A 15,684-nucleotide genomic window follows, 5' to 3' on the forward strand; every position below is an offset into this window, starting at 1 on the left:
TGTCATGCTTTTACATTAGTTGTCCGTATATCTGCTTAAAACAACTGTATGTAGTTTTGTCTATTTAGGGAGCCCATACAGTAAAGTGAGTGGATTGCCAAACTTGAATGCTCACAAAACACACGTTTGGGAAGAAAACAGAAGCCACTCGCCTTATTAGAAGTCACTGTACATCAGAATAATTAGTGAACTGCCTAAAATCTGTTTTTTATCTTTAATTTCCTGTTGTTTTCATACTGAAAGGTATTTGACCAATAGTGTGCAGGCATTAAATTGAACAATCTGGCGTGCGAGAAGGTGGGAAAACTATCAAAACAATGCAAATAGGCGTATATATAATGCAAGAGGACTGTAAAGAGCACATCAATAGAAAAACAAAGCCCAAACCTGGACAATGTAAGCAAAAACGTGTTGGCTACGTATGGTCAGCACTGGAAACATAATACAAAACGAACAACGATCAGTTAAGCACTGGGCTGTGTTTATTTCCTATGAAAGAGTTGATGTCAGAGCATTCAACGGCTCATACAATACAGAGAAGATTTGACTCTCAACTACTAAAAATGGCTGGTCAGAAGTAAAAGTGTTCAAATCCCTGGTAATATCTATGTTTGTACCTGAAGAATTGACATCTGTTCCCACTTTACACAACCTCAAAGTTTCTTATTAATGTAGTCATCTATAGCCTATGCAAAAAATCTCAGCATTTCTTTTGATAAATAGAGTAAGACAAGAAAAGGATTTTTATCTATCTATCTATACATATATTATACATCCGTTATTTTGTGACCATATAAATAGACTTTTACAACAGAATAAACAGTACAACATTTTGAAAAATATTTACTTGGATCACACACTGATTGGAGCGGTCAGATTTTAGCGGGTGGCCTATAATGAGAACAACATAAATAAGCACACTTGTAAATAACTGCTTAAAATTGGTTACATGACTATTTGCATCAATAAAACAGAACAAATGAAGGCTTGAATTTCAGTCTATCCTGAAAGTTACTCAAATCACAAGTTTCTGATACAGTTCAAAAGTTTGGGGTCATGATTTTTTAAGAATAAATTAATAGGCTACTTCCCCCCCCCCCGAAAGAATACACTAAATTAATCAAAAGTGACAGTAAAGACATTTAAGATTGCTATTTCAAATAAATGCTGTTCTTTTTATTCATCAGTAAATACTGGAAAAAAATTTATCATGGTTTCCACAAAAATATGAAGCAGCACAATTGTTTTCAACATGGATAATAATAATAAATTTTTCATGAGCACAAATCAGCATGATTTGAAGCATCGTGACACTGAAGACTAGAGTCATGATGATGCAAATTCAGCTTTGCAATGCATGAATTAAATTACATTTTAAAATATATTCAACTAAAAAACAGTTCTTTTTAACTGTAATATTTCATTTTTTTACTGTAATCAAATAAACATCCTTGGTAAAGCAATTCCTTTAACACACACACACACACACACACACACACAGACAGACACACACACACACACACACACACACACACACAGACACAGACAGACACACACACACACACACACACACACACAGACACAGACAGACACACAGACACACACACAAAGACACAGACACACACACACACAGACACAGACAGACACACAGACACACACACAAAGACACAGACACACACAGACACACACACAAAGACACAGACACACACAGACAGACACACACACACACACACACAGACACAGACAGACACACAGACACACACACAAAGACACAGACACACACAGACACACACACACACACACACACAGACACACACACACACACACACACACAGACACACACACACACACACACACACAAACGCCCCTTTTGGAACCTTTAATGAGTGTAAAAGAACCATTTAAAAAATAAAGGATCTTTATTGAAATGAATGGTTCCATGAAGAACCTTTAAAATCTATGGAACCTTTCCATTGCAACAAAAGGTTCTTTAAAATGGAGGTTCTTTATATTGTTCAAGTGTTCTTTACACTAAGAAAAAATAGTTCTTTTAAGAAAGGTTCTTTGAAATGATTCTTTTGTGGCATCACTGCGAAACCCCCTTTATGTGTGCAAAGAACATTTTAGGAATCTAAAGAACCTTTTGTGGAATGATTCCATGGATGATAACGGTTCTTTATGGAACCACAGATGCCAAAAAAAAGATCATTTCTTTTTAATAGTGTACTTCCCCAAAAGTCAGGAGGGAGGCTGACAGCTGTAGTCACTATTAATTGGAAAAGGCAAGATTTTGTGACACGAGGGTGAGCAAATGGCTATTTTCTGTCGCTCTGAACTCATTTCGGTACATTAGGGCTTGATAATTCAGAGCTGTAATACTGCTTGTACGATACGAAGGGATAGTAAGATCTTGGCACATCATTTAATTTAGTAGCACATATGCACACGCATACACCTTAAGGAAATAAATGAACTCAGAGTACAGAGGAAGTGACATCAGAGGGAACAGCTGAATAAGCAGAACAAGAGAGAACAGATCCCGTCTGATCAGAAAGACACGTCTTTTGTTTTCCTCAGCAGTCCACCATCTGGCTCAATCGCTGCATTCCAGGAGTAAAAGATTCATTTAAGACGACAAAAACAAATTAGTTGTCATAATAAAATCCTTGAGTTCTGCAGGAAGGTTAGATAGAAGGTCAAAACGCTCCTCTCTGGCTGTGAAGCTCCTCGTCTGGCCTGGATTCCTGGCTCTTGCTCGCACCTGCAGAGCCCGGGAAATCAGAATGAATCCATCCGTCAACAACACTGATTCATCCTTCTCTGCTAACATATTCTGACATCATTCTGTAGACAGTGTCCAAAACGATTAGAAATACATTACAATTCAAGTTGAGACACATCTTCTTTAAATAGAAGACCAAAGGCCGAGGAATCATTACAACCTCATCAGAATTATTATAACAACATCCGAATTATTAGCTTATTATCGGTAGACATGGTAAAAAGTTCCCACATACATGCATGCATGTGTGTTTGAAAAGCAAAAGTTCTCATTTGTTCTGATAAGCACTGATTTAGACATTTTGGCTGATACTAATAATTATTATATTATGACCAATAACTACAAAATATGATTATAAAATTATAATTTATATTTTTTCCGTTTAAGATTTTTGTGTAAAAAAAAAAAGGAACTCCCCCAAAATATATATTTATTATTAATTTATAATAATAAAAAATAAACTTTGTCACAACAAATACTAATATGATGTATACATATTTTACAATTTAAATATGTATATAATTGTTTTTTTTCTATTTTTGCAGTAATGAGAATGACAAGATAATGTACATAATATTATTTCTTATGTCTTTTGATTTTGGGTGAAATATGACCTGGACTTGTTACTATATGGGTTTTGTGAGATTCACCCATTTACTATTTGAATGTAAATAAATATAAATATAGGGGATATATATTGCAATATCAGACTACTAGTTTAGTAAATGAAAATATTTTTTGATCAAAGTAAATAAATTAAATAAAATAAATAAATAAAAATAACATACTTGTAATTAGTTAGCAGTTTGGTAGAGCGAAGGGAACTTCATAAGAAGACCTACCTGGACATTTAAATCCTGTCTGAGAGTTTAATGCGGAGGAGCCAACAGACAGCATTAATATAGAAGAGGGTTACTTTGCAAAACAGTGTCAATAAAAAATTATTACATATCAGTGATGCATTCAAATGTAACCGCTATGCGCATCATTTGACATGCACTGATGTATCATACCAACCACCTGCTGGCGCTCTGTGACGCTTCAATGGGCTGCTGGGATACATGTTTCAAACGTAACATACCATGCTTATCACTTGCATTTACCTCATGCAAAGCACACTAACAGTAGTTTTCAATCGCATCAAAGAATGAAAAGTGGAGCTGAAAGTCTAATGGAGATAAAAATAGGGAGAAAATGACGGGGAAGGAGAGAAAAAGACAAAGAAAGAGAACAGTCTTAGTTCAGCTGAAGAGAGCGATGAAGACATATATAGACATGCCCAGTCGACCTGTTCTTGCATGTCTAGACTCCACAACATTCCAACGCTAGCAAATTACACAGAAACACGGGAAGAAGAAAATATGCAAAATCAAAGTTGCACAAAATGTTCTGTTCTGTATTCGGTGTCATGCATGTGTGCTGGTGTTCATGCGCCGCACCTTGGGTAGTGTTTTTCTCGTTCAGGAGTTTGGTTTGACTGTTGGGCAGGATCTTGATTTCAGGCGGCTCGGGGCTCTGGGCCACCCGCGACGCCATCACAGCGTTGAGGTACTGCAGACGGGTCACCTGTGGGACAAGGGCCATTATAACACAACGCCATTATAAAAGGTCACACAAGTGCATTATTCAACGAAAATGTCCATAATTTTTCAAAAAAAATCTTCTATAACAAGTTCCAAAATAAAGATGTATCACAACATTACAAACTTTGAACTGATGCAAAAACAAAAAAAGCTGTAGAAAAGAAAGACAAAGATGCAATACTGTGCACTTTCATGCACAGGAAATGAAATACAATTGCATAAATCAAATAAAAAATAACAGTACAATATAAAACTGTTGACCTAAATTGATTGATTTTAGGTATGGGGATAATATATGTTACATTTGTTGCAAAATATCCGTCTCGAAAAAAGATAAATAAATACTGTTTTATATATATATATATATATATATTTTTTTTTTTTTCTGTAGTTTAATTATAACAGCAGCAGTAACAAAGAAAATCAATATTTTAAAGATTAAATCAGGGATGCAAACTCATCATGGGTGAAAAAGGTGACAAATACATGCACCCCCATCCCCCCAAAATACCTTGTGGAAAACAGACCTTTGAGATAACAATTGCATGAAATTACCATTATAACCAGTAGATGGCAGCAGAGGATCCCTCAATAGCTCAGTTTTAATTAAAAAACTAAAAAAAAATTTTGCCTTAAAAAGGACACATCAAAAATAGTGTTTTAACCGTAGAAGCTGCTAAATATATTCAGCCAACTTGTTGCTGTTGTAGTTTTGTTACTCTGCATCACTTAATGCACAGGTCTATTTTTGACATCGGTTTGTCAGATAGATCGTTCCGTCCAGGCCAGTTATCACTGTCAATCATAGCAATGACTGACGGAACAATTAACGGATTCACTCATGTAATCTTTCACACTTGCGTTTGTCACTCTTGAAACAGTATACGTGGACATTCGGTCCTCTTAGACAAACAAAACTTTTCTTCAAATGGTCAATTATGTAGAGATTCTAGAGAAATGGAGCCAAGCTCTTATAGTGCAACTAACCGAGCTTAAAACTCTCGATAAATCAATGACTAACTACACAATGAATCTCTTATTTATACCGTGTATATACGTTTTTTCTCTCTCTGATTATATTAGGTAGATCTGCAAGCATGTAGAACTCTGTAAACTTACGAAAACAAAAATGAGTTCAGAGGGGATTCTTCTGATTAACCTACAGAAAACACCTCTGACTGGCCATTGCTTTCAACAGAGATGCCTGTGATTGGCTACAATACTCAACACTGCAAAAACACGTAAACAAACTTGTTTTTTTATCATTCGAAACCAGAGCATGCACGCAAAAACACACGAGCATTTAAAAGTGGTTGACTATACAGATATGAATTGGTACTAATGGTACTGTAAATGACCCCCCCCCCCCCACCTCACCAAAAACACTTTCTCATTGGATCTACACAAATCTCATAGGTGACCTTTTTTGATCTCAAAAAGGTGAGTTTTCACCAAAAGGTGAGGAGTTTGCATCTTAAATGTATTCCCCAATTGTGTTAGTTAACTGTATTTTTTAGTTATGTTTTAATCAAAATAACCCAATGCAGTTTGATTGAGATTAATTGGAAACAACCACTGATTGAAATGTAAAAAATAAACTGAAGTTTGACGTCAACTGAAAAAAGTTTTCAGAGGTGGAGCAAGATGTACTTTTTCATTAAAATGAACAAGGACAAAAAAAAAAAAAAACATGCATTGAGGAATCATGCACAATAAAACCAAGTCAATTTGGATTCATTATCAATGATCCATGTGCACATCCGAATGGATACACATTGCAGCAGACATGGCAAAAAGTGTAGGGAATAACACAAGACAACGAGAGCTCACCTTGATGAACTGCAGGTCTGTGAGGGCTCGTACTGTGTAGTCTGGACAGTAGCTGGACGGGCTGGTGGCTTCTCCCAGATCGAAGGGGTCTCTGGGGGACTGACACTGCGTTGACACCGGAGACTGATGGACTGATTACACATCACAGTCAATATACCAGAACAAGGACTGAAATAACACTGTGATCCCAATCAGGCCTTACGCAATAAAACAACAAGTGATAAATCTTATCACTTCCTCAGATGCTTATCCGCATCAACCGCTACCGCATAAAAGGATCCACTACCAGATACTGTGTCATATGTTTGGATTGTATGAAATCCAAAAATCTCATTGATCTAAAATTACATTCCACTGAACTGTATAGTAACGATCAAATATGTTCTAATTGGATGCAAACTTATCACTTCCTGCAGCATTTTACTCTCCGTGAGGACAGAAAAACTGGAAAGTTTGCAACATGTGTGGTCAGCTAAACATCAACATCTAAACAATAGCCCCCCTATAGACCTTTAGCTTTCAAAACACACAAGGCAGTTTACAAGCAAAACTCACAGGAATATCTTTTGACTATTGTGCAAATTTTAAGCCAGCATTCATGAGTCAACTGTGATTAAAATGATGAGTTTGGATTGGATCTGGGATGATCGTAAAATCACATATTGCCGGGACAAACCTGAGGAGGGAGCTGTGAGCGCCGAAACGCCGTAGTAGGTGAACGCACCATTCTCAAACTTCAAACCCTCTTTCCCGATCTCCACCTCCACACGGCCCTACACACACACACACACGATTGAAACATCACAAAAACATCTAAGAAATACACACATTTTGTTTTATACTTCATATACATTTCAATTAATGTAAAATAAATAAATAATAATAATAATATTATATATATATATATATATATATATATATTATAAATGGTCATATTTTAATAATAAATACTACCAATACTACTAAAACTACCACCTTTTATTTATATATATAATCAAATATTTTATTATTATATTATCATTATATTTTAATAATAAAAATATTACTGCCACTAATACTGCTAATATCATAATTATCAAAACACTACAAATAATTATAAATGTTTCTAATTTAAATATAATTTGATAAAATAATCATAATTATGCCGGTAGTTATTATTAAATCAACTTATTAAATTAAATTTACAATACTAAGTGATTAAATATTGAAATAACTTTAAAATATTTTAATAAACTAATACTACAATCATATTTGTCAAAACACTATTAAAATATTTTGATAGATTAATAATAACAAACTATTCATTTAGTTGTTGTAATTATTAATTTATCAATGTTAAATAATAAAATGGTAATATTTTAACAATAAATATTTTACAAATAATAATTTCATATTCAGATATGGTATATTTATCAACACTATTATTTGCAGCAGTGCTTCTGAAGTGTTGTCATGCACACATATGTGGCACCTGCAGCAGCAGGATGAAGTAATCCACAGGGTGGTTCCGTGTGTACAGGTAGTGATCAGGACGGAGCCGGTTGGCGGGGTCAAACTTCACTTCTTGGTTGACGCTCGGGTGCCGCAGCAGATGAAACAGGACTCTCTCTGACACGCGCTGCGGGTTGAAGTGTTCCACCTCTGAAACAGAGGAGGAGCGCTGCTTAATGGCGTATGAAATCACCTCCATTAACCAGCGCATAACAAGCACAAATCGTCCCGCCGTTGATCCGAGAGACGGGAACGTCCTTTAAAAGTTGAGGCTTGTTGAGACAAACTTCTTCACCTCTTTATACTTGTCAGGCGAACAGACATACACTGCTGTTTAGGGTCAGTAAGATTTTATAATGTTTTGAAAGAAGCCTCTACAGCTCACCGACGCTGCTTTTATTTGATCAAAAATAAATTGTAATAAATTAAAATTGTAAAAAAATTAAATAAATAAATAGTAAAATTGTAGAATATTATTTGAATTTAAAATAGCTGTTTTCTATTGGAATATATTGTAACATGTCATTTATTTCTGTGATGCAAAGCTGAATTTTCCAGTCTTCAGTGTCACGTGATCCTTCAGAAATCATAATAATATACTGATTTAATGCTCAACAAACATTTATTATTATCATCAAAACTGAAATCAGTTGCGCTGCTTCGTATCTTTGTGGAAATTGAGATACATTTTTTTTCAGGATTCTTTTATAACATTATAAATGTCTTTATTGTCACTTTTGATCAATCTAAAGTGTCCTATCTGAATAAAAGTATTAAATAAAAAAAACATTTGTACTGACCCCATATGTTTGAAAGGTAGTGTATACAAACATAAAACTGACGATCAGCTAAATAACTGTATTAGTTGCTCAAACAGTCTTAATTTATAATGTTTCGTGATTATTAATAAATGCATTTTTTTTTAAACATGGGTGTCTTATTATATAACTACGAAGCCCTGTACACGACATACGGACAAAAGTAGAACGCTGAACTAATTTGTTCCCTTGTTTTGATTTAATTACGTGGCTCTAATTTACTAAAACAAAGGAAGGAATTCTTCATTTGTGGCCACGACAAATCTATTTTTTGCCTGCATGTCATGTACAAGGCTCCATATGTTTTATATGTTTAATAAAACTATTTTTAATGACATTTCACCCTTTAGAAGAATAAGCCACTGAAGACTGAGTACTAGTGATTTTAACATGGGTACAAGAGTTTTAGCATCCAGAAACACCTAGGAGGTTCCTTCTGACAAGTGCAATTGCAACTTTGATCAATGCTGCTTTTTGTTGTTCATAAATACTGAATAAGGAATGTAAAAATCATTTTAAAGAAAGCAATTAAGAGAAAAACTAGATTATACTAACTATTGATTTTTCTAGACTTGGAAATCACTAAATAATTCACAAAAAATCCCTGATTTTTTCCAAGATGGTAGGAACCTTGTCCCCTTAACCATGGTAAAATCATTGTAACACACAGCCTTTGGCAGCTTATTGTTTCACATTAAAGCAGGCAGACCTCGGGACAGGAATCGGTGGGTGGCCAGCAACAGCTGAGGAGAGGTGCGGATCTTCGGTTCGCCCTCTGGAGGTTTGAAGATGGAGAACTCGTTGTGAACGCTGCGCGGCTCCAGAGGAATCTCCACCGGGGCCATCGGACGCTTCACCTTCATCTCCACTGTGGAGTGAGACAAAACTCATCAGAATTCAGTTCAAATGACAGGGATCAACTCAAAAACACATCAAGCAGCTGCTCACTGTAGCCATCAGACTCATCCAGGATCTCAGATTTGATGATCTCCTCAATGACGTCCTCCAGCGTGACCAGACCCAGAACCTCGTAGAACGGATCTCCTTCACCCTCATTATTCACCTTCTGAACGATGGCCAGGTGGGAGTTTCCTATGAAGACAGAGAGAGAACATATGCTTTGTAACGACTTCTATAATTCATGATCATTAAATCTAGGATTAATGACGAAAAAGAACATTCTTATTATACAATAAATATGCAATTTAAAAAAATATCTGACAAAACAAAAATTAAGTAATTTACCAATCAGAATCAAGAATTAAAGAAAGATGCATAATAAACATTTTATATGGATTATAACAAAAATATAAACAATTTGGAATTATTGAAACATAAAATATTGAAATATAAATTAAAACACAAAATAAAAAAATGTTTAGTAAAAATAAAAACTCAAATATTTATATGCATTCAATAGCAACAATATTTGGTTGTGTACTGATAACTAGTTATCAAAATACTAATAACACACTAACAAATTAATAATAATAATAGCTAAATATTTTAGGCTTTTAATATAATTTAAAATGCTATTATTTTAATAAATGCTAATATTAAAAATAATAATAATTATAATAAATTAAAAATGTTAAGTGAAAATAAAAGCCCAAATAATTATACACATTCAGTATCAGTCTAATCAGGGAAACAGCAATAATCATTTTGACAATAATAACAATAGTAATAATACTACAATCACAATTATAAATGTTTAAAAATGTGAAGATGTTTATATTACTTTAATGTTTTAAACTGTAAAATAATAATAATAATCAGTGAAAATAAAAGCCCAAATATTATATGAATTCAATATCGGGCTGTCATAAACTGATACAACTAGTTTGAAGGCATATTTTTAGGATTATCAAGTTATGAAAACACTTCTAACACAGATTAATAGTACAGATGAATAAAACCAAATAACAGTCCAAATATTACATGCATTCAATATTGGCCTAGTCAGGTCGATAGCAATAACTGCAGATAACTGGTAAAATATGAGTCGAACACCAATACACATTATTTGAAGGCATCTGCTTGGACTTGACATGCCTTTTTTGAATTCCTCCAGCATTGCATCCAGCTTGGTGTCATTAAAAACATAATGCAGAGGATGGTTGTAGAACTTGGTGATGGTGGTCATGGGAGTGCGGTCCTCCGGGTCAACCAGCGCCAGGTCTTTGACGTACAGGATCTCGATGATATTGGACCTCTCCTCCTCATACACCGGGACACGAGTGTAGCCGCTCTGCATGATCTCGGACATGGTGTTGAAGTCCAGCACGGCTGTGGAGGGCAGCATGAAGCAATCTTTCAGGGGGGTCAGGATGTCCTCCACGGTTTTGGTCCTGAGAGCGCCTTTACTGAACTCCACCTTGACGAACTCATTATACGGATCGTTCACACTAGTCCGAATCATTTCCATGGTTTTCTCACGGATGCCCACGGTGCTCACGTCCCGGTGCAGGATCAAGTCCAGCAGGAGGCCGAGAGGACAAGAAAGAGGACACGTCAGGATGAGACAGATCTGGGCCAGCCATATCAAACCCGGTGCCATCTGGAACCCATAACCTGAACATACAATATGAGGGACCAGCTCAGCCAGGAGGAATATGAGGAAGCCACTAGTGAACACAGCGGGCAGGATGGACCCATAGAGACGGTACAATAAGACGCCGAGCACCGAGTGACCCAAAGCGCAAATGAACAAGAGCGAACAAACCAAAACGTTTCCTCTCCTCCGGATAGGCTTGAGGCGCTTGGCCGCCCGCTTTTCATCCTCCAAACCGCAGCTGTGCAGAACATACAGCTCCAGTGGGTCCAGCCACAGCAAACTCAGATTCACACATCTGACCACACTGCAAACCAAAACCAGAAGCACAACCACTAAAATCAGACCCCACAATGGAATGTAATCTGATGGCACATCCGGGTTCTTAATAACCAACTTGTCCGACCCGACAGAGCCCCACGCCTGGCCCTTTAAGACGCAGAAATGATGGAGCACAGGCTCTGCATCTTTATTCTCCGGGTTGGATGCTGCAGCTTCGGTTTGGACTTCTATAATCCCGCTGTTCTCGTCTTCCGACGCAAACGCTCCGCGTAACCGGAACGCAGAAGAGTTGCGGCGCTCCTCCAGCGCGCAGGGGTCAAGCGAACCGCCTCCAGCCGCGGCGAACGCGACCCACGGCCAGGTCTCATTGGACAGGTAGGACACAAACAATCTGAGCTTGAAAGTGGTCCCGTGCGGAGCTACGATGACCCGTTCGCGCATGAACACCCGTCCGGTAACGTCCTCCAGGCGCAGTCCGTAAACCTGCGTTTCTTGAAGGCTGCAGGTTCCGAAACCGCAGAGGAACGATATGATCAACGGGAGACGCAGCTCTGCCAAGCTGACCACCATATTGGAACAGGACAGCCTGGCTTTATGAATCATGTGACGCTGATGTTATTGCTGCTACGCTAACCTCCTACTTTTTCAGTTGTTTTCATAGATAACGGTGAGGGAAACTGGCTCGGTCCGGCCGCCATGTTGGCTCAGAGATTCTTGAGAAACAGGCACAGACTCTCACCGGGACTCTGGAGCCACAATGAACGCAGTTTCTTTTTGTGCATTCCCGCTACGTCATGTCCATAATGGACCAATGACGGAAGAGCAAGTGCTCGTTTGACCAATCGGAGAACGGGCAGGCTTGGTAAACCACGCCCACAAGGACACTGAAGACCTTCAGCGTGTGATATTAGCATCTTCTCAAGGCTCTTTGGAAAACAAAAGGTTTTATCTGGCTAAAAATATATATATTTTAAAACATTCACAGCTTTTATACGAATCTAACGAAGAGAGAGTTAAAAACTAACGTAATGTTTTACACCTTGCAAAAGTTTTACCTACAGTTTGCAACTGGAATAAAAGCAATATCACAGACTGAGCAAAAGAGGTGTTTTAATAGAGAAATATTTAGATGTAGCATTTACATCATCAGAACAGAAATACAAAATATATACAGATTGCTTTAAATACAGTACACCTGTGTTTGCATTTCCCTTTAAGAAAGAAAGACAGTTTGTGATGTTTTAAAAAGTAAATATGACAAAAATAACTAACCCCACTAACAAAAAAATCATGGAATAATTTTTCTGTATTTCACATGGCTGTTTAAAGGAAGACGGTGTGTTTTCACACTTCATGTATAGTGAACCCAAAACAAAGTGTGCTTACTTAGTATGCAATACAATACCCTGACCTGCTTGAAAGGCCAATATAGGTCATGACCCTGAAAAGTAAATAAATGCAGACGCTTCCTGAAAACACACATCTATAATCTTTAACTGTGGTCTAATGATCAAACAGGAGACCCTGCACAGCATCGCTCCCGCTGAGTTCCTCAGGAGAAACTACCATGAACATTAAAAGCAGATTACTGAGCTGGATTGAAATCCCAGCACCACACTCAAAGGAATTTCATTAGAGAGAGGAACATGGGCATTAAATGGGACAAATCAAAGTGCAGAAGGCTTTGGCTGAAGTGTTCACTCACAAATTTAATTCCATGTAGTGTTGCAACTTTGGTCATGATATAACATGTTACGCCTCAGTACAGAGTTTGAGTGCAATGCCCACGTTTTGGTTTAAATTGTAAGTAAATACTAGTGAAATTTCACATACAAGAAATGTCAGTTGAGGTAAAACGCAACTTATGTCTTCTCTCACTGTGCAATTGTACATTAAACATCTTAAAAAAAGACAGACCTATTTATTGCTTCAGATTTAAATCTCTCGTAAAGGCAACAAAACATTTATAAATAACATAAATCATCATACACTAGTTGGACAAGTCAATTTCATACTGTTCAATGAGAAAACAATCAATCTAGTGCTATTCTTCTCCGTAATTATTTCTAATACTCTGTAATACTCTCACTGGGATATTTTTACAATTTATGAAATAAAAGAACACTTTAACACTGAAAGCTTCATGCATGCACTGCACGGCACACTTACAGTATGAATACGTCAGAATAAGGTTTAAATATGGTTTCTGATGTCAGCTCGGCATGAAAGGAACACAATGGAAAAATCACTGTGACTTCCGAAACGTGATCTCTGTACAGAACCGGCTTTATGGTCACTGCAGGTAGAGCATAAAGCAAGGGACAATTTGCCCAGAGCTAAACATTTGCTGGAACATTCTTCATCAGAAAATAGATTTGGAGAAATGTAACATTACAGATCTTGCTCGGCTATGAATCCTCTGCAGTGAATGGGTGCCGTCAGAATGAGAATGAATGAAAAAAATATCACAATAATCCACACCACTCCAGTCCATCAATTAACGTCTTATAAAATGAAAAGCTGCTTGTTTCTAAGAAACAAATTGTGGCATTTAACTTAACTGTCGTAGTCCATAGTTCATAATAATGCTTCCTCCAGTGAAAAAGTCCATTTTCACATGAACATGCATCTTTTCACTTCGCAAGACATTAACTGGAGGACTGGAGTAGTGATGTTTTTATCAGCTGTTTGGACTCTCATTCTGACGGCACCCATTCACTGCAGAGGATTCATTGCTGAGCAAGTGATGTAATGCTCAATTTCTCCAAATCTGTTCTGATGAAGAAACAAACTCATCTCTATCTTGGATGGCCCGAGTAAATTTTAAGTTTTTGGGTGAACTATTCCTTCAACTAATCTATAATCTGCTCACTTTTAACTCACTAAACGGTTGTAACAAACTAAACCGTGCTAGTGACTTCACACTTCAGGAAGAGAAACTGAAGATTCGACAAGCATGAGAATCAAATCCAATGTACAGTTTCACTCCAGTTCACAGTGAATTCTGTTCAAGCATCTGATTAGTCTGTTGGTGGCATTTGTGTTGTTTGATGGACAGTCATAGCCTTTGAGATCAAGAACTGGGTAAATCTTACAAAGCCTCAGGTCATATTTCACCTCAAAATCAAAATCAATGTGATTAGGATCATTAAGATTTTTTGCATTGTGATATTATTTATAATTTTCATTAGTATAAAGTGATTTTTCTTTTTAATATATGTTAAGTATTTATACATTATAGTGCATTTCTATGGATTTACATTTTATAATTAAAATGAACAAATAATTGTAGTACAGTAATACAAGTCTACTGAGAATCTATAAATGAGAATTTGTGAAGAAAATGTGCTTAATTCTCATGAAAATAATGCATAATATCATGCAAAAAATCTTAAGGGTTTAAACAGGCTTCATTTGATCAAATTGAACATTTAGTTGTGAAATATAACTAATATTTTAGCGAGATTCATCCGTGGGGATGAATTGTTATCGTGTCAAAAAACTAAATATTAAATCAAATATACATACATACTACTTCAGACAAAAATAAATATTAATATATAAATAAATTATATAATATATCACAGATTTGGATTTGCAGTGGTCAATGCTCAATGTTTTTGTTTTTTGCTACAAATGTCTCAGTTTTGAGCACTAACTGGCCACACGGGGATCTCCAAACCATATGTGCGTCAGCAAATTTCACGTCTCCAAACTAAATTTACAGAGTTTCCCTTCAAGTTTGTCACGCAGAGCTACGATTGCGTCACATACGGCTACATCACATTACCAAATCATCCTGCTTTTGACTTTGAAAGAAGGATGTCAAAACCATATAGCACTACACAGCAGGAAAACTAGACCAGAACGGTCTAGTTTGTGCTAAAACATAGTTCAGTCCAACAATAGCTTATGAGACTCAAAGTGCTCTTATGCTCAAAATCTCTGACCCAGCGGCAAACATCTGTGTGCTGTTTTTCTGAGACATTATAAAAAGTGCATACCGTACAATAATTCTGTTAGCTACTGATAAAGTGTTGTATAATGCCTTTAAACGGTATTTGTGGCATACCGAACACACTTGTATGCTGAAAGCTTTGAGAGAGTGTCTACATGATTAGCATGCAATAGCAGACATACAGCAGTCTGCATGACTACACACCTCGACGTCGGGCTGAACCCGCAGCCCCTAGAATCACAGTGAGTTCACGTCCAATGCTGAAGACGATGCACCGGTTTTAACACATCTCTGTCCTCTCGAATGGAGAGAAAGTACGCTGCATCGCTCAGTGTATTTGTGCTTGTGGTCAGCTCTGGAGCTCTCGGAGCCCCAGATTAGTGTGG

The 15,684-nt window shown here is 36.7% G+C and overlaps 1 protein-coding gene across 3 annotated transcripts; it reads right to left on the reverse strand.

Annotated features, from left to right (window-relative positions):
• Positions 1 to 459: 459 nt before the first annotated feature.
• Positions 460 to 13,783, reverse strand: LOC306864550 (metal transporter CNNM3-like). 3 transcript variants are annotated; one of them, XM_079408645.1, is made up of 9 exons: positions 10,560 to 13,783; positions 9,453 to 9,596; positions 9,214 to 9,372; positions 7,667 to 7,836; positions 6,872 to 6,968; positions 6,196 to 6,326; positions 4,222 to 4,348; positions 3,886 to 3,950; positions 461 to 2,761 (listed from the first exon to the last, which is right to left on the reverse strand). In XM_079408645.1, exons 1-8 carry the CDS (start codon positions 11,941 to 11,943, stop codon positions 3,901 to 3,903), a joined length of 2,262 nt encoding a protein of 753 aa, XP_079264771.1. In that variant the 5' UTR covers positions 11,944 to 13,783; the 3' UTR covers positions 461 to 2,761; positions 3,886 to 3,900. The 3 variants fall into 3 exon arrangements, with proteins under 3 accessions (XP_079264770.1, XP_079264771.1, XP_079264769.1); XM_079408644.1 differs by lacking the exon at positions 3,886 to 3,950 and having other exon boundaries at positions 460 to 2,761; XM_079408643.1 differs by lacking the exon at positions 3,886 to 3,950 and having other exon boundaries at positions 667 to 891.
• Positions 13,784 to 15,684: the final 1,901 nt, after the last annotated feature.

Source organism: Barbus barbus (assembly GCF_936440315.1).
Source record: "Barbus barbus genome assembly, chromosome: 45".
Taxonomy (NCBI): Eukaryota; Metazoa; Chordata; class Actinopteri; order Cypriniformes; family Cyprinidae; genus Barbus; species Barbus barbus.